A 21,328-nucleotide genomic window follows, 5' to 3' on the forward strand; every position below is an offset into this window, starting at 1 on the left:
GCGTTGGCGTTGCGCTGCCCCTCCTACTGACCAATAAGAGACCGCGATTCAGGACGACCTGGCGAGGAAGCAAATGGTGCGGGTGGGTGGCTCCGGCTGGTGAACCGGCCTGCAGGTCCTTGGTCGTTTCCCAGTTGCCAGCCAGGCCAGGGGCAACAGCAGTCTGGTCAGACTTGACGCCTCATTCTCGAGTTGTTCGGAGGGCAGGAGCAGAACACAGCATTCACTCGACCGCTCTTGCTGTGTGGCACGTTCACCAGCGCTTTGCACCAGTGACAAACGACATGTTCGATGGAGCCAGGCCCAACGTGGCGCTGCTTGAATCGCCAAGCTCCAATGAATCTTTGTGTCGTCAAGCTTTCCCCCTCCCCCCTTCCTGCCGTGTATTATTTAGTTTGCCAGTCAAGTGTTTACATGTACTTAGATGGAGTCTGGTGTTGAGTGTGCAGTAAGTATTACTCCGTGCAATACAGTACAAGTCATGCTCTCCGCCGCCAGCATGGAGTATTGCCTGTGTTGCTTGGGACAGGGGGCCAATCGTGCCTGCCCTGACATGCTCCTGCCTCCATAACACATTCCGCCCCTGCCAGTGGCATCCATGCTGGTCCATGCCTAGTCCACAAACGAGGCTTTTTTTACTTTGGTGCAGAAACCTCGAGGGAAACTGCCCTGTTCAAACAGGAACATTTGGAAGCCTTGAACTTCAGCTCAGGTACAAAGTACTCCCCCATGTTCCGAGCACTGCTCGGTACCCCCAACCAGGTTGCGCCCAAAAAAAACCACGCGGCCATGGTTCACGAAGTGTGTACGGAGTACCCTGGCAGGCTCTCCCGCTCTCCCGCCCTCCTGCTTCACTAGTCGCTTTCTTGTTTTTCTACCCTCCTTGGCCCATCCTCACATGCTCCTCTCTTTCCTCTTCTTCTTCTGCTTCTCACTCATCACCAGACTCTCCTTCATCAAAAGACCAGCGGTCTTTAGTTTATTTGCTTTCACCACGAGCAGGACTCCCTCGACTTCACTCCTTCGCTTCGGCATAACCTGTTCGACCACAGTCATTGCTGCTGCTCCAAATCAGTATACAACACTGCACCCAATCAAACAATCAACAAACTAGGTTTCGCATTCCTTAAACCAAGTTCAAACAACGGCCAAATCAGCCCTTCTTGCGCCTCCAGCAAACAGACTCTTATTGTATATCGACAAACGTCGTTCCAACTACAGTCGCAATCATGAAGTACTCAACCGTCGCATGCGCCAGCTTTGTCGCTACTGCTGCTGCTCAGCCTCACCATGGAAACCACCAGCACCACCATGTCCTCCGCAACAACGTCAACATCCCTCGCGCCCAGGTCACCGTTACCACGTGGAAAACCGAGATTGCCTACGTCACTGAGGTGATTGACGAGACCACCACCGTCTGGATCACTCCTGGACAGGAAGCTACTCCCACTCCCTCCAGCAAGGCTCAGGGCAACTTTTATGAGACTCCCTCAGCTGTTGCTGAAGAGCCCAAGACCAAGCCTACCTCTCAGGTTGCTCCTCCTCCTCCTCCTCCACCGGCTCCCACGACCTCTACCTCTGTCTACGTTGCTCCTCCTCCTCCCCCTCCTGCTCCTACCACCACTTCGGTTTATGCTGCTCCTCCTCCTCCTCCCGCCCCCAAGCCCCAGACTTCCTCTACTCCCAAGGGCGGCAATGGAGGCGGCTCCGGCTCCGGCTCCGGTTCCGGTTCGTTCAGTGGTGATATCACCTACTACACCGTCGGCATGGGTGCTTGTGGCGAAGACGACAGCGGCAAGGACAACAGCGAGAACATTGTTGCCCTTTCTCACCTCAAGATGGGCACTCAGTCCAACGGCAACCCCATGTGCGGCAAGTCCATCACCATCTACGCCAACGGCAAGACTGCTACCGCCACCGTCAAGGACAAGTGCATGGGCTGCGAGACCGACGCCATTGACGTGAGTGAGAAGGTATTCAAGGACCTCTTTGGTGGCTTGGGTGGTGGCCGTGAGAAGATTACCTGGTCTTTCAACTAAGTTACTCGGCTCAAGCATCGCGAGGGTAGCAGTTGCTCCCCACCTGTGCTGTGCACGGTGCAGCTCTTGGGACTTTCAAAGATGCCATTGTGAACCTTTTTCTCGCAATAGCATCATGACCTTATGATTTTTGGGTTTGGATCCTCTTTATTACTTGTTGGATTTCAATATCCGGCGCTATATGGAAATGGGATATGGGAAAGATAAAAAGACAAAATTGACATCAGATATCCGGCCAAAAAAGACAGACAGGTCCTCTGTTCTTTAAGCCAGCACGAAAAACAACGTGCAGTCAAAGGCGCATTGATATGGTGCTTTTTTCAATTTAACATTCATTGTATATATTACCTGCTTTTGGATTAGACGCTGCCCCCTGCTGCAGTCAGTCGCTGGATAGATCAATGAACAAATGCAAGTATGTATCAAACGGCCAATGCCAAGAATTAAGAGATGAGGTGAATTATTCCCGTAATTATCGCCCTGGATGTTGCATAGAGTACTCCGTAATCTGCCAGATGCCACGCTGCGCCCATAACCGCACAAACGCCATGCATGAAGCGTCGAATTTCCCAATTTCAGACACCCGTTCAATAACGTCAAAAATAGCAAAACTCCCCGTGAGGCTATGCAGCTGTCAATTTCACAGACCCATCATAAAACCTGACACACCCATGACCCCATGATGGTTCGGGTTCACAGAAAGCTCAACAGTTCCTCCACATATCTCCGGGTGTCGACCCCAATCCCCTGCACTAATTTACTTGCGACGTCTGCACCGCCCCCGTCCCCTGTCGATAAGCTCCTCAGACCAGCGTGGTCACTGGCCCTTCTAATGAGAAAGATTTCCTTGCTGACAACCATTTTATCCTCCTGCTTGTCATGCTCGTGTGAGCTATCTGATCCTGGGGACGGGGGATGCTCACTCATATCATGAGCTGCTCGTTCGAGGAGGCGCGTCCACACAATCCACCATCCTCTGTTTGTTTTGTGCGTTCGCTCGACGTCTGTTTTTGATCTTGTTGCGGTGTGGATATTCAGTAAGTGTAGGTGGGTGTTTACTGCGTCTGCGCGGGACCATGTATCTGAGGTGGATGACTCGGGGATGTTGGGGATGGTGGAGTGTATGGACAGGTGGTTCGGGTCCCAGACGAGGTTGTATATCGTGCGTGCGTCCTGCTCGGGACGGTACTTCGTAGATGAGAGGAGGGGCTTCTTCAACGGTGCGAGTTGGTAGTGCAGCGAGCGGTAGAGTGCGTCCCAGGCGAGGGAGTCGGTGTGTAGTTTGAAGAGGAATGTGAATATGAAGGGACGGTTGACGTAGACGACTACTCGCAGTTTTTCGGACTTGTTCAGATCGTGGGTTGTGTAGCCGGGGAGGAAGTTGCCCGCTACTTGGGATTGGGTTAAGGGGCTGGCCGGGTGGGCGAAGTCCTTGATGATGGTTGTGGAGGGTTGTGTGGACAGTTTGGAGTCGAGTTCGATGTTGATGGTGCGGAGGAGGGTGCGTGAGTTGTGTGTGGATGAGGTGGATGAGTCGCTGTCGGAGGGGGGCTCGGAGATGGATCCCTTGAGGCCGATGAGGTAGTGGCCGTGGGGTTCTGATGACGAGCGCGCGAGGAGCTTGGGTCGTGATGCTGCCGCTGGTGTTGTGTCTTTGGGTTGGGGTTTGGAGACGGCATCGGATGGGGTGTGCGTGCCGGATTGTGTGGTTGGCGTGGTGGTGTTTGTGCCGGGGAGAGTCCAGTATGAGCCGTAGCCTAACTTCATGTAGCTGAGCATTTTGTCGAGTTTGCCATCTTCAGGGTCTTTGGGGGCGGTGGATGGTGTTGAGGTGTCGATCGTCGGGATGGGTGGTTCTGATGGGAGTGACTGCGCTTCACTTTGATTTTGGCCCTGTTCCTCGGTGCTCTTCTGATTCTGTGCTTCCGTCTCCTTCTGTGTCTCTGTCTCAACTGGAGCCTCTTCCGCCTGTTTCTGATCCATCTTGTCTGTCTTTGTCGGAGTATCTTCCTTAGCGGTGACCCTCGTCTCATCCACAGACTTGTGCCCCTTCCGCGCTCTCTTCCCCCTCGTAGACGTAGGAGAATCAATGACGCCATACGCATGATCCCCCCACTGATACAAGTCCTCCATCCAATGCGTCACATCCCTCACCGACTTGCGACTCAGCGCCCCGGCACCCAAGAATATCGCTCCATCCTCAGCAGCCGGCTCCTCGCCGCTTCCCAACCAGAGCTGTGCATCCACCCGGTCCCTATGCGTCTTCGCCTCATCCTCTGGTTCCTCGGCGCCAAACTTGGATACAACAAGGTCAACCAGGCCTTCTATCCTGCCGACCAAGCCCTCCAAGACCTCGCGCTCGCCGCTGCCCCTATCCTCCTCACCCACACCTACACCGAGCTCTCCCGACGCGGCAATATTGATACCCCCGAAGATATTGCGCACCGGATTCCCGTGAAGCATTACATTCCACGTGGAGAGAAATAGGTCCCAGTACCGGCTGAGGACGGCAACAAACTTGGTCCGTTTGCTGCGCACGAACAGCGCACTGAGCGATGTGTCGTGATGAAGGAGGAAGATGCTATGTGCGCGTAGTAAATCCCGTAACAGAAGGGCAGAGGGCTTTAATTCTCTGCTCGAGTATTCATACTTATCCTCCTGCGGTTCCGTGGACTTGGTGGCCAGGCGCGGCGGAAGAGGCACCTTTGTGAAGTTGATGCTCTACCGGTCTGTCAGTTTAGCTCAGTGAGAAACTCAGTGAGATGGTGCTTACAGCGAGAATCCACCAGCCAGGCTCTAACTCGTGAGTAATGACCCTTGATTTCTCGGTGTCCACAGAATCCAGTGAGGCGCCATCTGCAAATCCTCGACTAAAGTTGATCATGCCCTGCGCGAGACCAATCTGACGGAGACGCTCGTGCCGCTCCTCCTGCGAGATGGCATCCGTGGGTCGTCGCGTGCGTCGTCGCCTCTTGCCCTTGCTCTGCGTGGTGTCGGATGCATAGTAGACGATTTGGTCGTCGATCGTGTCGTCTGTGTTGCCGAGGGAGGGGTTGAATATGGCGAGGAAGCCGAGCTGTGCTGGGACCATGGAGCCTGATGCTGCTGCTGGTGCGGCGGACGTCATGATGAGGGGCTGGTGATGGTGAGGCAGAGAGGCTTCGAGGACACTTAGGATGGTCTACGCGGATACATGGTTTAGTGAGGCGACTATAAAGAGATGTCTGTCGATGGTCGACATTGTACGACGTTGATGTTGTAGGTGGGGTGTTGGAGATGAAGGGTCGATGTTCGATATGGAGTGCGGCGGTTGAGGCATCTGGATCGTGGAGGGGCAGTTGCGTCATGGTTTGGGATTGTCATGATCGACGCCGCCATGCACAAGTTGTACCAAGAAATGCGATATTTTCTATGTGTGTAGATAGATACAAGTTATTTCTAGCTAATAATGTATAATTAATTACCAATTGCACGCTGTTCTCCCGGAAGTCTAGTGACTCAATCTTAGCGCCACACATCACCAACGACAAACCTCACACATCACACTACATCAAACGTCGAGCCTCTCTTTTCTAAAATCGTCATCCTCCGTCTAGCCAACTTCCTATCCTCCGCCTCTTCCAAACTCTTCGGTGTCATTGACCGTTCAAGTCGCAAATCACCCATGGCCTTCTGTCTCTTTTGATCTTTAACCATGTTATCACGCTCTCGTTTCTGAAACGCCAACCACAAAAAGTACAGGGAAAATGTCAGGACGGTCAAGGGTATAGTTATCGCCCAGTACAGACTCATCTGAGGAGTAGCCTTCACGCCTATGGAACTCGACTTCAAATCCACGGCTGCCCATTCAAAGCAATTTGTAGAGAAGAGGGCCGAAATAAAACTACCCGGGAGGAAGAACATGGTCACAACGGCAAGTGTTTTCATGGAGGCAGCATCGCGGTAGCTAAAGTAGGCGATTTGCTCGGTTGATTGGGAGAGCTCAAGATTGAAGTTGGCGTGATTTTGTTGGATAATGTTGAACAGCTGCAGGGGCTTGTTAGAAGGTTGTCACTTTCACACGGCTTCGGAAGGGCTTGGCAGTCTTACCGCATCACTTTGGACTTGTACTCGCTTAAGAGTGTACTCTATATCCGTGACTTGCATTCCTTGTCTTTCCTGGAGAACCGAGACGTGGTGTTTCAACACGGAATACCCATGCAACTCCTCCTTGATGCCTTCCGGCGCCGGATGTTTGGGAGTAGCATCTCGAAGTTGTTCCTGGAAGCTAGTGATGGATGTATCAAGCGTCTTGTCCATAAAACTGAGCAGTCTTTCCAGCACCTGTGACTTTCTCGACGTGCTCGCCAGCTTAGACGCACTCCCACTCGTCTTGGCCAGCAACTCCTCCAGCTCACCCTCGGAGCGCACCTCGCCATGCCGGCTCGCAAAGTTATGATAGCCAGTGCGCTTCTCCACGCGCCGAATATCATTCTTGATGGTCAGGGTGGTAACGTCAATCTGCACCCCAATCACAAGAGCCAATAAAAGCGAAGGGAACACAGGGTTGCGGTAGATGTCAAGCGTCCAATTTCCGAGAAGCGCCTTTTGCAGCGCGCTCTTCTCTTCTTCCTGGACAAAGCATATGGCCTGTGTGAGCTTCCGGCCCGGCTTGCCATCTTTTGGCTGTCTCTGTGCCCAGACGGTTGCTATTTTCGGCGGGTAGCAGAAGCAAAAGGGTTGTATTTGTGCGTCCTCGCGGTAAGCTCTGACGGGAAAGGTTGTGGCACCGGCGACGCAACTGCGCGCATAACTGTAGGCGAGGTCCAGCCCAAAGGTATTGATGATGGACTTGGCAGTTCGTTCTGATTGCTTGATAATCTTATCCTGGAGATCGACGTCAATCCAAACCAGTCGCACGATTAGGGTTTGCGCATGGTCCCCGGAGCCTGATGTCTCTTCTTTGATCCAGCCATCCACATTAATCGGGTCGATTTTCTTGGTCACCGTGGTCACCTTGCCGGTCGTGTCGTTCAACCAGAGTTCAGTGGCTTGAAAGGAGGTTTCTGTCCCATAGCCTCGTCCCCAGTAGTCCAGGGTGCTCAGGTTGCGGAAGACGTCTTCCATGGTGACACAGCAGTGCTGCAGGAAGGGGAAGTCCAAATAATACGGCTGCGGGAGGGAGGCGCAGCGCAGTTGCTGCTCAAAGCGTCAAAGAATTGGTGAAACTACAGCTCGAGTAGATGTCTGGTTTGGTCGACGCGGAAAGATGGCCAGCCAAGCACGGCCGAGAGGTTGCAACCCCCGGAGGGATCAGCAGCTTAAAATATCTCTGGTGAGAAACATGAAGGTTAGGCTAAGGTGCAGGACTCGGTAGGCAGGTCGTAGGCAGCTCGCAGGCGGCGCCTACATGTTGCAGGGTTGCAACCAATATTGTCGAGTTTGGTCGGAATGATCGTCAGCTGAGGGCGGCTGAGTTCAAAAGGCGCCAGTTGGGGAAACGGGAAGAGCCGCACTTGACATTGCCCATGTCTGGTCCATCCATCCTGGGGATGAAGTGCGGGGCTTTGAAGCTACTAGCCTGATATTATGAATCAATAGAAAGTCAATTCAATTCAGCCAGCGAGTTGGAGATGTCTGGTTGTGGTGGCAGTTTGGCTGGTCTGTTGCGTCTCTGACGGGGCTGAAGGTTCAAATGTTGGGAATCGGAAATCAGGAACTTGGAACTTTGGGGCTGGCAAGAGAACCATCGGGCGCCACCACACCAGTTGACCCTGCAGAGTGCAGACACGATTCCGCTCAAAAAGGCAGGGTGATACGAAGCCTGTGATGTCTCTGTGTGGTCAGCCTGGTGTCTGACAACGTCGGCAGTTGGTTCAAATGAGGCTTCGACTGCTTGAGGAGTCAAGTCCTGTCAAGTCCTGTCAACATCACAGCCACCACCCATCCGTTTATCAACTTCACCTTTGCGCGACCGAGGTTAACCTCAATTCTCTTTTCCACAAAAGCCCAGAATACAAAAGTACACAATTTACACTAAGAAAAGTGTACAATACTAGGACTTTGTGGCTGAGCATTGTACACTTCCATGGTCGCCGAATTGGTGGTGAACTGGCGATGCCTTCATAAACACAAGGCTGCAGTGACGCAACAGCAGGCCAGGCAGCAACAGCCAATCACATTGACTGTGGCGTCGTGCCCTGCTTTCATTAGAAATAAAGTCTCCAAATAGAACCTGAATAATCGCACATCACCACTCACAGACAGAGGAGTAAGCAGGCTGGTGACTGAGAGCACGACCACTCTGTCTCACCTCGGCCCGTTTGTTGTAGCAAAAGGCACCCGACTGCAGACGACCAGCCAACGGAATATTCCCGTCATGTCGTGTGCACGTCACACTCATGGTGAGAAGGCTTTCGTGGCAACTCGAAATGAGAAAGAGTACAGCCAACACCTTCGGACTTGAAGTTGTGTTACCCAACGGTGTGAAAGATATTGGCAACTTGCAGTACATGAGGCTCTGTTACTGTAATTGAGGGTCTTTGGTGCGGGGGAGATGAGAAGGCAAGATTGTACCTAGAGTCCAGAGTATTAAGGCTTATAAATAGACAAGAATTACATCGAGAGTTCATGCGGCAGCAGGGACGGAGCTTATGGCTCAACATTTGGCAATTGCCCTTGACGAAATTGGCCCAGAGGAGTTGCTTCATCTGCGACCTGGTTTTCTGACCAGATACCTGATTTAGTTCAACTGCATTTCACTGCCAGGATTCACTTGCCAAGATGTCTTGTCAGTTATCTCCTCGCGCTCGCTGCTTCACAGCTAACAAGGAATGTTTCAATAGTCGACCATTTTCAAACCCAACGGGAGGCAATTGCCCTGTCAACAAGAATTGAGCTGTCAAGTGTCGCTAGAGATTTGATTGATAAGCGAATCAGGCCGGCTCTGGCTTTTGGCTCGGGTCGGAAAGAGGCTCAAGGTGATGAGGAGAATCAACAAGGACAACCCGAGGCCAGCGTCGAGACAAGTCTGTTAGGAACGTCTATGTCCGGTCGAGAAACCGTCCAGTCTATTTCCCCGGACGATCGCGAACAGGAAGAAAAGACTGGAGTCGAAGTTACTGAACACTCCCTTGACAGTACCGAGGAGACCAGTAGCAATCCGAAATCCAACGTTATAAAACAGAAAAAGACCCAGGTCTTCAGGTATTTCTGGAAGATAGTGCCTTCCAAACCTTTCACAGTCCAAGGCCAACTTAGGTTCATCCTCCAAACACATTTGCATATTAATATATTTCTATTTTTATGCCCCGTGGCAATCGTTATACACTACACTAAAGGCCCGTCCGTCGCAAGCTTTGTGCTTAATTTTCTGAGCACTATCCCTGCCAACTTTCTCGGAAACTTGGCCATGACGGAAATTGGGTTGCGAACTCCGACGCTGCTGGCAGATTGGATGTCTATATCAGTCGGGTAAGTGCTAGTCCAAAGGCAATACGGAATTCAGACTAACTCATTAGTAACCTAATTCAATTCATATCCTGCATTATGTTGCTTCGGAAACATGAGTACACAGTCTTACAGACATCCATTACTGGCGGAATACTGGCGAACATCTTGTTTTTACTAGGGGTCAGTATTATTGCAGGTTGTTGCCGTCACTATCAAAATCTCAACCGAACTGCAGCACACCTGGCTAGCAGTTTGCTATTTCTTTCTGCAACCAGTCTGCTTATTCCCACTGCGGCAAAACTATTACAACAATCGAAGGGAAGAGACCTCCTCAGACAGTCTAGAGGAGTATCTATCGTCCTAATCGTAGTTTATTTGTGCTTCGTGATTTGTGAGCAGTGGACAAGTTACGGAGCATTCGACGAGGGATCAGACGGGGAATCAGACGGGGAATCAGACGGGGAATCAGACGGGGAATCAGACGGGGAATCAGACGGGGAAGGAAAACCCCCAGCTGTTCGTCCTGTCAGTCATAACAAAAAAATCAAACAAGAGGCACCACCTGAATCAAAGAAACAAGACAACTCAAAAAATCAAGACATTGATCCTCATCTTCATCCTATTACTGCAATCTTGCTCCTCGCATCTGGCACGGCACTCCTATACTTCAACATCGAATATGCAGTAGAAAGCCTAGAAACGGTTAACAAATCACTCAACCTGACAAAAGCATTTATAGGTCTCATTATCTTCCCGTTGGCAAATTGCGACTACGCCCCTTTCATGTTAGCATACAAGGGCCACTTGAGCCAGACAGTGACGCAAACGGTTGGAAAGAGCATCCAAACTGCATTATTCGTGATGCCTTGCATTGTTGTTATCGCTTGGATATGGCAATTAAGCGAGGTGACCTTGGTCTTTGACGGGTTCGAGGTTGTGAGCCTCTTCGTCGCAGTGCTTCTACTAAATGTGCTGATGATAGATGGAAGATTTCATTGGTAAGAATTTGGCACCTTGAAAAAGCAGGGCTTCGGGCTAACAGCTTTAGGATACATGGAATTCTTCTCTTGGCAGATTGGTGTCTCATCGCGATTGCGGCTTACTTCGCTACAAAGGACGACGTAGCGGCTCCTTGAGAGGGGCGTTTTTTGAAGAAGTTTTGCTGCCTGGGGTTTGGAAATGAAGTGCCTTCAAATACGATTTTGCTCATCTCATCCTGCTATCGAGGCAGTTATATTTGTGGTGGCGATGGACTGGAAACGCGTCATATCAAAGTTGATAATAATACATGCGATTTGAGATCTCTGTGCTTAGTACACAAAACAATCTCTTTAAGCATTGTTTTATTACCTTGCTTACGGGTTTAAACAGAGTTTACTTTCGTGGTTATAGCGAAACCCCCATCAAAATCACAACCAGTAGAGAAATTGACCGCCAATGCCTAGCTAAGCTAAGAAACCCAATACCATACCAACTTACCCTGGCCGTGCTGATCAAGATTTCGCGCCACGCAATTCGAAGTTACAAAAGTGAAATCGTGCAATAAATCTGAGTAGCACTTACAATGAATTTGCGTAGAAGAATTGTTGGGTAAGCTGCTGCTCCTACAAGCCAGTTTAACACGGCAAGGTCCTTTACTCGACCTGCGAGTCATTGAAGCAAAACCTACCGTATCCAACACTCATATGCGAGCGAAACTTGGGGTCATCATCAATCAAAACTTGCTACGTTTAATTCTTTGCTTTTATCCAAACAAGAAGTCAATCATTGTGAAGCAAAAGCATGAGAAATGTGTGCATTGTAATGGAGCCGCTCATTGTGCGAGCGGAGGTTGCGATGCATCCCCCGCCGCCCAAGCACCTATTCATAGGCCCGACTATCTTGTTCTACGCACCATTCCTACAAAGGGACAATGACATACAGCGTAGCCCATACAAGTCGTCGAGTTGGTAGTGCATACCAGCCAGTGGTGGCCGCCGCCAAGGTAAGACATTCCCTGGCGCCGAAGCATTCCAACTCCCAGCCCACACGACTCTCGGGCTGTCGGAGAGCCACACAAATGAACCAAAATATGCCAATTAAAGTAAAAATATCCTTGTGGCTGAGTTAAATCAGGGGGCTGTCACAAACAATCCGCGACGTTGTGGTTCTTTTAGGTCCAAAGTCTGTGAGACAGGGTTGCTGAACTCCTGATCGAGGCGAACTTCATGGGACCTGATCCGCTATCATCCTCCTCATGGAATGACGAGTTCCCTTGTATAGCTGTAATGACTTTTTGATTTGTGGAAAAGACGAGGCTGAAATAAAGGATATAACTAGACATTGCCAAGTCTTTACATGTGCCAGTTCAAACATCCCATTCTTGACTAACAACTCCCGTCTTGAACGTTGTATACCCAACTCCTCAAAGTCGAATCTCACTCACAATGAAGACACTCTCACAGACCGTTTTCTCGGTCCTCTCCCTATCATCCCTCACAACCGCACACATGCAAATGGTCGATCCGCCCCCTTTGCTCTCCCAATACAACAAATACACCAGCAGCGCAGACTATGACATGACATCGCCCCTCAACGCCGACGGCAGCAACTATCCCTGCAAAGGACACCTCGATGTCCTCGGCACATCTCAAGCTCAACCCGTTGCAGAATGGACACCCGGCCAGTCCTACAGCATGAAAATATCCGGAGGCGCGCCACACAACGGGGGTAGTTGTCAAGCGTCCCTGTCTTTTGACAACGGCAAGTCATGGAAAGTTATTCACTCGTATATTGGAAACTGTCCTGTGATGGGCGACTCCAAGTATGAGTTTACGCTGCCGTCTGATACACCTGCTGGTGATGTACTCTTCGCATGGAGCTGGTTCAACCAACTTGGAAATCGGGAGATGTACATGAACTGTGCAGCTATCACGGTGAAAGACAGTGAAGGTAAGAAGAAGAGGGGTAGTACGCACTCGATAAAGAGTCGGCCGGAGATGTTTGTTGCGAATGTCGGTAATGGGTGTGGGACTGTGGAAGGGAAGGATTTGATGTTTCCGGAGCCGGGGCCGGATGTTGATATGGATTCGAAGAATACGGCGCCGCCGACGGGGAAGTGTGGCTCTGTTCCGGACTCTGGTGATTCTTCGGATTCATCAGACACTACGGATTCTTCAAGTTCTTCAGATGCTTCAGAGAGTACGGAGTCTACAGATTCTTCAGGTTCTGCAGAATCTTCAGACTCTTCAGACTCTGCGGATACATCAGCTACTACTTCACCACCAGGCTCGTCGAGCAACTCCTCAGATACGACAAGTTCACCAGAATCAGCAAAAGGGAAAGCATCAGGAGCCAAACCAGGCATTCTCAAATCCAAGCCTGAGCCTCCTACCATGGCCAATGACACCGCAAACTCCACCATGACATGGCACGGTATGCAACAGCGGCCTACCGAGGCTGCTGTTTCGTCAAAGGGATCGTCTGCCCCAGCGAGCCCAATGAGATCTTGGTCGCCGGAAGGCAAAGGTGGAAAATGTCAGCCTGGGTCGTATGCTTGTGAGTCTAAGCCGGAAGGCTGGAAAGCTTGTGATGCGTCAGGACAGTGGGTGGTAAGTTTATAATATCGTATCTGTTGTTTCAAGTACTGACTGTTTTAATCAGCATGCCGGAAATTGTGCCCCTGGACAGGTATGCAAGTTTAACAAGGCCAACGGCAGTCCTTATTGCGTACAGCCGGGGTTTCAATTCCCTTAAGTTTCTCTGGGATAGGCGTTAACTGTAGCAGAGGTGAGTACACGACTTGGAGTTTGGGATGTTTCGGCGTTTTACCATGATTCTTGTGTATAGTTAGCGTAATGCTGTTAATGCTCTTAATGATAATGATTCATGGTTTATTGTGCTTTAAACATCTACTCATTTCGCAAAATTACCATATGTCACTGTAAGAGAGATGCGCCTAACATGGATTAAACTTCAACGTCAGGATACCTCCGTATCCTTCCGTCATGTATTGATTGCTTGCATTCACATCACTCCCTTGACGTCCTCCCCTCCTCTGATGTCGAACTCCTCGTCTCAGCATGATCAGTAACAACTAGCTGCAGTTCCCCATTCCTGGTCATGTACACCGGACGTAAAAACGCAAACCCATTCCGTTCCTCACGCGGCACCGCAGGCAACGGTTTCATCATCTCTGGGGAAGGAAGAACATTCCAATGCTGGTTCAGTTGAGCCGAGCTGCTCTGCCTAGTATACCTGCGCCGTGTCGATGCCAACAATGGCGGCAATTGTTTAACAAGCAGCTGTCTGAGCGAAGGCAGACAAACGCATATCAGACCAATGTTGATTTCAACAGCAGACCATACCGCAAGGTCATATACGTCTCTCGTCGGGTTGAGAGTGTCGGATCGAAATCTGATGACAGCTTTGAGGCGAATAATACTCCCGACACTAACACTGTGGCAAATTGTTAGCATACATGTCACAGGCTGAATGGAAAGACACAAACTTACAAGGTGCCCACAAAGAACATCAACCCAACACCCAGTTTGTTCTTCCAGTCCAACTTTAGATTTCTCAGCTTCCACAGCGGCAAAGCCAGCATCCAAAAGTCAAGAGCTAGGCTAACCGCCGCATTCGACTGCACAATGGCGTCTCTATCCAAACACTTCCCAGTGTGCTCTCCGTCCCACCGATGCCAAAAGTAACTTATAGGTTGGCACTGAAGCACCGATAAAAGTACATACACAACCCCGAGTAAAAAGTCGACCGCAATGGTTACCCATACGAGTCTTCGAGTCCACTTGCCCGAAAAGACACGCAGGTAGAACGACAACATGGCGAGCTTGAATAACGACACCGCAGCAAAGTACAGAGTCTCCGCGATGAAAATATAAACATTAAACTTTGTTCTCTGGTCAGGCGTTATTGTCCACACGTCGCGGCCAATTCCATTTTCTGTCAGCTTGTGCGTGTTTATGACTGTGCAGGGGATACCGATCAAGACGGTGAGTAGGATGAACAAGTCGTCTAGATGTAGGCCTACTTTGGCGTATATTTTGTACGCAAATCTTTGTACGACAAAGGCTGTTGTTACTGCGGCCAAGGCCATGGATATGTGTTTGTACTGTTCGGTTTTTGAGCGCTGGGGAAAGTCGCAGATGGTTTGGCTGATATTGGCAGAGACTGGGTTGGGTGTTAGTGAAATGAAGATTTTGAGTTTGTTTGCTATTTCGAGAGAGACTTACGGAGAGCTTCTTTTATTGTACAGCTTTTCGGTACGCAGGATACCATGAGTTCGATAAAGAGACGGTCGTTGCATAGGCAATCTGGGCTCAAGAAGCCTTTATCACATATTGACTGAGGCGTAGTCAAATCAAGGCAGTCAATCTTATTCACTTCTTAGCTTGCACATAATTATATCATTAGATGGTAGAATACTCACTGCGCATGTTGGAATGTCGGGTGGAACTGGCCAAGTCGCTGGTGTATAAACCGCCATTACCAGTGGCAACACGCCGCAAGTTAAAAGGGAGAATATGTTTGCAAACCGCATATCACCACTAAAAACTATTGTAGTAACCAGGCATACTCGCAAAGGAAAATGAAACTTGAAAGCAATTGCACTCCCGACTACGACAAGACTAGGTCGGCCATCTTATGAATAGCTTCAACTACAAATTACATAACACCATGCCTTCGGCCCCCCAACATCTCACATCTGCTCTTAATGTCAGTTGCGACTTATTGGGGACTCAGGTATACCCTCTCTCAAGACTTCCTTCAAATTCATCAGCTCCGGCTCGGGCACTACCTTCACTGGCGGCAGATCATCAACATCCCAGAGCGGCAAGAACCAGTTTCTGCGACCCAATGGTTCGAAGGATCAAGCCCCTGCTATTGGACCTTTTTCCCCGCGGTCTACTAACCAAGCCATGTAGATGTCTCAAAGCGCTGCAATACCCCTCCTTTCCGACCTTGCTTGACCGAGCTTGGTCCAAAATGGTAACTCTCGCGACTGAAACGCGGAGCGACATATCTGGGTCAGGAAGCGTTGGCTGCACACCTAATCTCGTTTAAAAGCTATATGTTACTTGGTTAAGATCTTGATTAAACGAGGTACACTCCGTGGCTGCTCACCACAGGCACCCATAACATATTATTGCATGTAAATATATAGTATGTTGCATTAGAATAACATTTATTGGTAAAGTACTTTGACATGCCACTGTAGATCCGCGGATCAGAACAGGACTTGTCGATGGTTGCTTCTGGTCTAGAACGAGCAGATGTTTTGACTTTGTTTGTCGCAAGAGCTGAACAGAGTCGGCAATGGCTCATTGCTACCATGTACCTCAATCAAACCAGAGCCTGGTATTATAGATTACTCGGTGTATGCTATACTCCAACTTTTGTCTCCCAAGATGGAATCCATGCCAGGGATTAACTAGAACTAGAACCAGCAGTTACCTCCACCCCAACACAGCATCTAAGACTCCAATTTAGTAGTCCTACATGCAACTAACAAACCCGTAATTCAACGAGGAAAGCGGGCTTTTTTCGTCCTCTCCTGTTCTGACCCCCACCGCGGTCCCTGTTTTAGTTGCAGTGAAATCTGTTGTGTTACAGTAGACGGTTTACAGGCGCATTTGGTATACAGGCAAGACAATAGATTTGCCAACTACGCAGGGAATAGATCAGCACCACTGGGATGCCAATGGTGTTACAAGCCAAACGCTTGTTTGGTGCACTACTAGGGCAAGTTGGCAATCACAAACACCATTGCTGCCGTCTGCAAGGTCCATGTCTCGGAACTTGAGCATGGCCAGAGAGCCCGATCAGAGCCTGTTGTGGGTGATATCGTCTAGAGTGTAGAGAAGAGGAAGTCGTATTTGTTCAACACAATATACCACCGGAAATAATTTGTTACTTTTAATTGCAGCTGGACAGATTTTGACTCTTACGACGACGGTATTAAATTAATTCTAAACTAAGGCCATGTGGGTTAATTAACTAATATCCCCTGAGGGAACTTATCAGATGCCTTTTAGTCCAAAGAAACCAGACCTTAGGCTCTATGCGAAAGATGGTTAACGCACCAGACCATGTTGGAATTTCAGTTGTGAACCTAAAGATCGAGCCACGACATCTAGCCTTGCTCTAATAAAACTGGGCGAGGCTGGACATGGAGCCAACCAATCTATCTCCAATTGCCTTAATCTCAGCTTTGGCAGAAGCTCCAGAAATTGCAACAAGCGAGGCAGATAACACCTATTTTGATTAGCCACTGAATCATGTGAAGCCAGACAAGTTGAGCTTACAGTTTCAGCGTCCCTGATTGCCACTGCGTCACCCTTTATTATAGCAGGGAGGTTGATGACCGTACTGACAGGAAACGGAACGAGGCCAACGAAAGTCGTCTTTTTGGATTTCAGCAATTCCACGGCTTTCATCTGCACTGGTTCAATCTAAGGTGGTCTCGTATTAATGGGGGAACTCGAAAATACAGCGAAGGGGTTCGGATTTGATCGCCTATACCTGACGCATGATACTGAGGATGGATTCGCCATCGGAGTCGCTCAAAGGCACAGGAGTCGTTGCTTTAGCATCCGTGTTACTGCGATTAATCGTAGCAGCTACAACTTGCAACTGGCTGTGAATCGCCTAACGTCATTGTATAAGTATTTCTCCGCCAGTACAGCAAGATTCTTGAAGAACAGTAGATACGTACAAGCGCATCTGGTACTGAGGTGGCGCCACTACCGAATGGTGCCACCGTTGTTACCAAGTTGTCAAACTAGGTCTTGACATCTTGAAGATCAGCAAGTAGGACAGCTACCGGTGCAGACAGCACGGTTGTGGCAGCAGCAAAGACGGCAAAGACGGCAGAAGCAACGCTGAACTTCATGATGACGGAGGTGGTAGTGGAAAGAAGGAGTAAGTGGTATGACTTGAAGGCGATGTGTTGGTGTTTAGCCTTGGCTTTTGTTTAGTTCACTTGTAAGAGGGTAGTGAGCCTTGAGATCTTGAATCAAGTCTTTGTCATGTTACTTGGCCCTTATATACTTGGATGAAGAGGCATTTCCCTCACTGTTCCTTTGCGGCCTCTGCGCCCTGAACCAGCCGCTGGCTTATGCAGCGAGTTGGATCATCAAGACTATTGTGACTTGGGTATATATTTGCTGTCTTAAGATAGGTGGAAGAGTGGCCCACGTTTCCATATATCAAATTGAAAGACAGCGGCAGAGACCGAGACGAGTTCCACAAATTTGTCTTATACGTTCTAGGGCAAGGATAGCTGCAGCATACAGCTCAGAATTTGTGAAGCCTGTATCACGTATTTGAATTTGATACTACTAAGATATGTCTTCAAAGTACGGAGTAAAGGCCGGGAGTGCTTCTCGACAATGACGTATGCAGAGAGAAACCAAAAAAAGTTCTCCGTTTCGTATTGGCATCATTATATCTAAAGAAATTGAAAATTAAAAAAAAAATTAGCTAAATACAACTGCGTTAGCATACTTTAGCAGCGCGATTAATGTCGCGCCCAAAATGGCAGTTTAAGGTGTCAAGTGATAAAAGTCCGCAAGTCATCGCGTCAATTCCCATCTAATCTCAAAATACCCATGCAGCCGAATCCTCTGTCAAAAAGTAAACCTTTCCTAGCTGCAACGTCATCCGTAGTTGAGAGAGCTAGACCAAAGCTGAACTAAAACATTCTGCAGCGTTTGTATATCCGCTGTTTCAATAGACACGGTTCGGCGAGACAATGTCCATAATGTGCTGCAGGTTTCCGGCCTGGAGCAGTGCTCAGTGTGTCGGAACTTCAGAAACAGGATTGACACATCGAAAAAGCACTCAGCAGAGCGCTGAGGTGTAACGGACGCGTAGACGGGTAAAGGTCCCTTGTGGCTCGATTCAATATTTCATCTCGTTTGTAAACATGCCCATCGCTCACGCCTGCAACATGTCTCGCAATATTTTCTGTTTGTGTCAACGTTTTATAACGGTCAATAGCTCGTACATAGTAGCTCGCCGAGAACAGGGATTAATGATATCAGACCGCAGCAAACTACGTATTGATAATCTGAGGGCCGGCTGGTTGAATATATCTCAACATGATCATACCTCTTCACAGGCGGCGCTGTTTGATGCTCGATGCCTTACTAGAATGCCTTTCCCATGCATTTGTCCATCATAGGGAAGACACACGGCTAATGGCGTCTCGGCTCGGGCAGTGTGTTACTCTCCCGTTGTTTCAAACCGGCAAGTTTGCCATTGGACCCTTGGTCTCACTGCAATTACCTCAGCCAGCCACATACTCAAGTCAATTGATGCCCAGACTTCAATAGCAATTCCTTCACCTCAGAATGAAGTGGGAGATCAACATGAACCATAGTTCTTGCGCTATGAGCATTTAATAGTCTCATCCCTTAACAAAGTCCTCGCCTTCAGGAATTGCTGCGTCATGAACCCAGTTCAGGCTGGTGACCCCTCTGCCCTCTTCACCTTTGAATTGGATGAAGTATACTTCTGGCGAATAGCCGATGAAACGCGCTCTCTTGACCTGTTCATTCCACGACATAAACCAGGTGAAGGCATCATCGTGGTGGTGCCGCAATGGGTACTGCTGAGATTTCCGGCCTTGGAAGAGCATCTCGAGCCCATTCTCTCCTTCTACCACTTCAATGCGGAAGATGCCTCCGAAGCCGACGTATAACCCAACGTAGTCACTCAAGGGCCTGTCCGGGCCCCCAGATACTCTTCCTTCCTCCACCTTCAGGCTCAGCTCCGCATATTTCGTGAGTGCGCGATCTGCACTGACAGACGCCAGGTGAATGTAGTCATGTTGGACAGGGCTGTCTAGAAGCGCTTCCACCAGGAGCTGGCCGATCCAATCTGCAGCATCGTTGAATGCCATGGTATTAGTGAGGACCAAAACCGCAGATTCAGTTTCAGGGAGCAACATGGCGAAACAAGTTGCCCACGAGGCTGCCTTGATGCCACAGGGCCAGGCGAGAGTCGATTCCATCTGCGAGCAAGGGCATTGCTTCCACCAGCCCTGGATTGACCCCAATATCGCCGACGGCGGTCGGCAGCTGACTTCTCGCCCATCCAGCGGCATAGCTCTTCTCTCGAAATGTTGGCGTTTCCATGATCTGGAGCGGCGCGAAAAGCCACGAGACCTCATCAAACACGGCCGTTTCGTGTTCAATCCCACAGTCTGCCATCTTTCCCTGGGTCTGGCTATTCCATGATCTCATCAAGGCTTTGCAATACTTGCTCAAATCGTTAACACTGCTTAGCAAGCCTCCAGCAGAGCCCATGGCCACACTCCCACTGCTACCAGGGAGGGGAACATTGTATGGTTTGCCGTCGTCCAACGTGCTGTAGGCCAGTGAGGAATTATCCGGTAGACCGCCGTCTTTAGTTACCACGGTGCGAGTCATGTTGAGAGGATCAAGAATTGTCTCCTTCAGATATGTGTGGTAGGGCTGCCCAGTCAGTTTGGCGATGATCTCTCCAAGTACAGCGTAGCAAATGTTGTTATAATAGAAATGAGATCGTATTCTTGCCCGAGGTCGGATATGATTGAAAACCGCGACTGTTTGGTCTCTGTTGATGAGTAGCTCGCCTTGGGAGCCGAGCCATATGTTATCAGCCCTTTCAAGGCCTGTGCGATGACCAAGGAGATCAGCAATTGTAGCTGTTACAGCAACAGTAGGGTCTGCATTTTTGGCCTCCGGAAGGTGCTTTTGAATTGGGTCGTCAAGCTCCAGCCGTCCTTGAGCCCTCAGTTTTTGTATGCAAGCGCCCGTGAAGCTCTTGGTTAGTGAGGCGATGTGAAAGATGGTGTCGGAAGTCACAGGCTGTTGCTCGACAAGGTCACGGTACCCAAACTTGTCCTGGAATACAGTCTCGCCGCGGTCAATGACGGCGATGGACGCACCGGCAACGCCCGATATCTTGCATATCTCCTGGATCTTGGCTCTCTTCGATTCTAGGGCATGTCGCAACTCCGGCCCAACCATATTGATTGGTTGTCTATCCTATTAATCAGCATCACATCTCAATGCTAGCAGAGGCGACTCATACGGACCTCGGGGGTTTCGAACGTCCAATTTGGAAGCGGGGGTCGAAATTCATGGTCTGTACAAGCTAGCTCTTGGGAAACAAAGAACGTTGACATTTGAATGTTTTGGCAGAGAGGCACTACGGACGTGTTGTCCTTCGTGGGCCCGTGCCGTAAAGCTGCACATCTCTGAGGCCAGCTTCGACGCCTCATTACTGCGGGTGACCATGGTTCAGATAATACGAACTCCAGAGTTATCACTCCTGAAGACCTTGATCAAAATATGCTGAGAGTACGACGAAATTGTCAACGAGAATCATCGCCAAGGTACCTTATTTCGCACATCGAACATCTCGGAAATACTAATGGCTGTAGTCGTCGGCAAACGAGCTGCAGAGAATTCTGCTCGACAACATTGAAGAGGTGAACGAGCCATTGTATAAGGGAGAATGGGGTTTTCGTACTGCAAAGCGCATGGAAGAGCACGGATGACCAGTTAAAAGCGTAGAGTGTTGGTCGACGAATCAAATCATACACGCATCCAAGCTCGGAAAATCAAAACGCCTGTCCCTCGGTCATTTTGATCAAGACCTACTCTGGAGTCCGTCCAGGAAGATGGCGTGGATGTGCCTTAACTATCGTGCTCGACACAGGCAGAGTCGACGTTGAGGCCAAAAAGACAAGTACAAGTACGGTCAGAACTGCCATGCTCCATGTCAATCCATGTCTCCATTTATCCATTGGCGGCCATGGCCACATCCATGAGGATTGCTTCCTTGGCTGGACCCTGGTTTGGATAGCTGCA

At 49.7% G+C, this 21,328-nt stretch overlaps 8 protein-coding genes across 8 annotated transcripts; 3 read left to right on the forward strand and 5 right to left on the reverse strand.

Annotated features, from left to right (window-relative positions):
• Positions 1 to 1,229: 1,229 nt before the first annotated feature.
• On the forward strand, positions 1,230 to 2,039 carry VFPPC_14621 (riboflavin aldehyde-forming enzyme; the record flags this gene model as incomplete). The annotated part of the gene is made up of 1 exon (XM_018292389.1): positions 1,230 to 2,039. The coding sequence occupies one exon, from the start codon at positions 1,230 to 1,232 to the stop codon at positions 2,037 to 2,039; it is 810 nt and encodes a 269-aa protein (XP_018139465.1).
• A 693-nt stretch (positions 2,040 to 2,732) lies between these two features.
• VFPPC_09555 (vacuolar fusion protein CCZ1) lies at positions 2,733 to 5,166 on the reverse strand (the record flags this gene model as incomplete). Its single annotated transcript, XM_018288074.1, has 2 exons — positions 2,733 to 4,760; positions 4,813 to 5,166. The coding sequence occupies 2 exons, from the start codon at positions 5,164 to 5,166 to the stop codon at positions 2,733 to 2,735; spliced, it is 2,382 nt and encodes a 793-aa protein (XP_018139464.1).
• A 413-nt stretch (positions 5,167 to 5,579) lies between these two features.
• Positions 5,580 to 7,145, reverse strand: VFPPC_09554 (hypothetical protein; the record flags this gene model as incomplete). The annotated part of the gene is made up of 2 exons (XM_018288073.1): positions 5,580 to 6,065; positions 6,129 to 7,145. 2 exons carry the CDS (start codon positions 7,143 to 7,145, stop codon positions 5,580 to 5,582), a joined length of 1,503 nt encoding a protein of 500 aa, XP_018139463.1.
• A 2,421-nt stretch (positions 7,146 to 9,566) lies between these two features.
• On the forward strand, positions 9,567 to 10,472 carry VFPPC_16550 (calcium/proton exchanger; the record flags this gene model as incomplete). The annotated part of the gene is made up of 1 exon (XM_018294303.2): positions 9,567 to 10,472. The coding sequence occupies one exon, from the start codon at positions 9,567 to 9,569 to the stop codon at positions 10,470 to 10,472; it is 906 nt and encodes a 301-aa protein (XP_018139462.2).
• A 1,424-nt stretch (positions 10,473 to 11,896) lies between these two features.
• On the forward strand, positions 11,897 to 13,205 carry VFPPC_09553 (RNA polymerase Rpb1 repeat domain-containing protein; the record flags this gene model as incomplete). Its single annotated transcript, XM_018288072.2, has 2 exons — positions 11,897 to 13,060; positions 13,113 to 13,205. 2 exons carry the CDS (start codon positions 11,897 to 11,899, stop codon positions 13,203 to 13,205), a joined length of 1,257 nt encoding a protein of 418 aa, XP_018139461.2.
• Positions 13,206 to 13,480: 275 nt separating this feature from the next.
• VFPPC_09552 (hypothetical protein) lies at positions 13,481 to 14,952 on the reverse strand (the record flags this gene model as incomplete). The annotated part of the gene is made up of 4 exons (XM_018288071.1): positions 13,481 to 13,907; positions 13,964 to 14,636; positions 14,699 to 14,840; positions 14,896 to 14,952. 4 exons carry the CDS (start codon positions 14,950 to 14,952, stop codon positions 13,481 to 13,483), a joined length of 1,299 nt encoding a protein of 432 aa, XP_018139460.1.
• A 1,658-nt stretch (positions 14,953 to 16,610) lies between these two features.
• On the reverse strand, positions 16,611 to 17,358 carry VFPPC_14620 (hydrophobic surface binding protein A domain-containing protein; the record flags this gene model as incomplete). Its single annotated transcript, XM_018292388.1, has 5 exons — positions 16,611 to 16,721; positions 16,772 to 16,918; positions 16,989 to 17,114; positions 17,182 to 17,247; positions 17,290 to 17,358. The coding sequence occupies 5 exons, from the start codon at positions 17,356 to 17,358 to the stop codon at positions 16,611 to 16,613; spliced, it is 519 nt and encodes a 172-aa protein (XP_018139459.1).
• Positions 17,359 to 19,405: 2,047 nt separating this feature from the next.
• VFPPC_09551 (beta-lactamase family protein) lies at positions 19,406 to 20,482 on the reverse strand (the record flags this gene model as incomplete). Its single annotated transcript, XM_018288070.1, has 1 exon — positions 19,406 to 20,482. The coding sequence occupies one exon, from the start codon at positions 20,480 to 20,482 to the stop codon at positions 19,406 to 19,408; it is 1,077 nt and encodes a 358-aa protein (XP_018139458.1).
• Positions 20,483 to 21,328: the final 846 nt, after the last annotated feature.

Source organism: Pochonia chlamydosporia, chromosome 7 (assembly GCF_001653235.2).
Source record: "Pochonia chlamydosporia 170 chromosome 7, whole genome shotgun sequence".
Taxonomy (NCBI): Eukaryota; Fungi; Ascomycota; class Sordariomycetes; order Hypocreales; family Clavicipitaceae; genus Pochonia; species Pochonia chlamydosporia.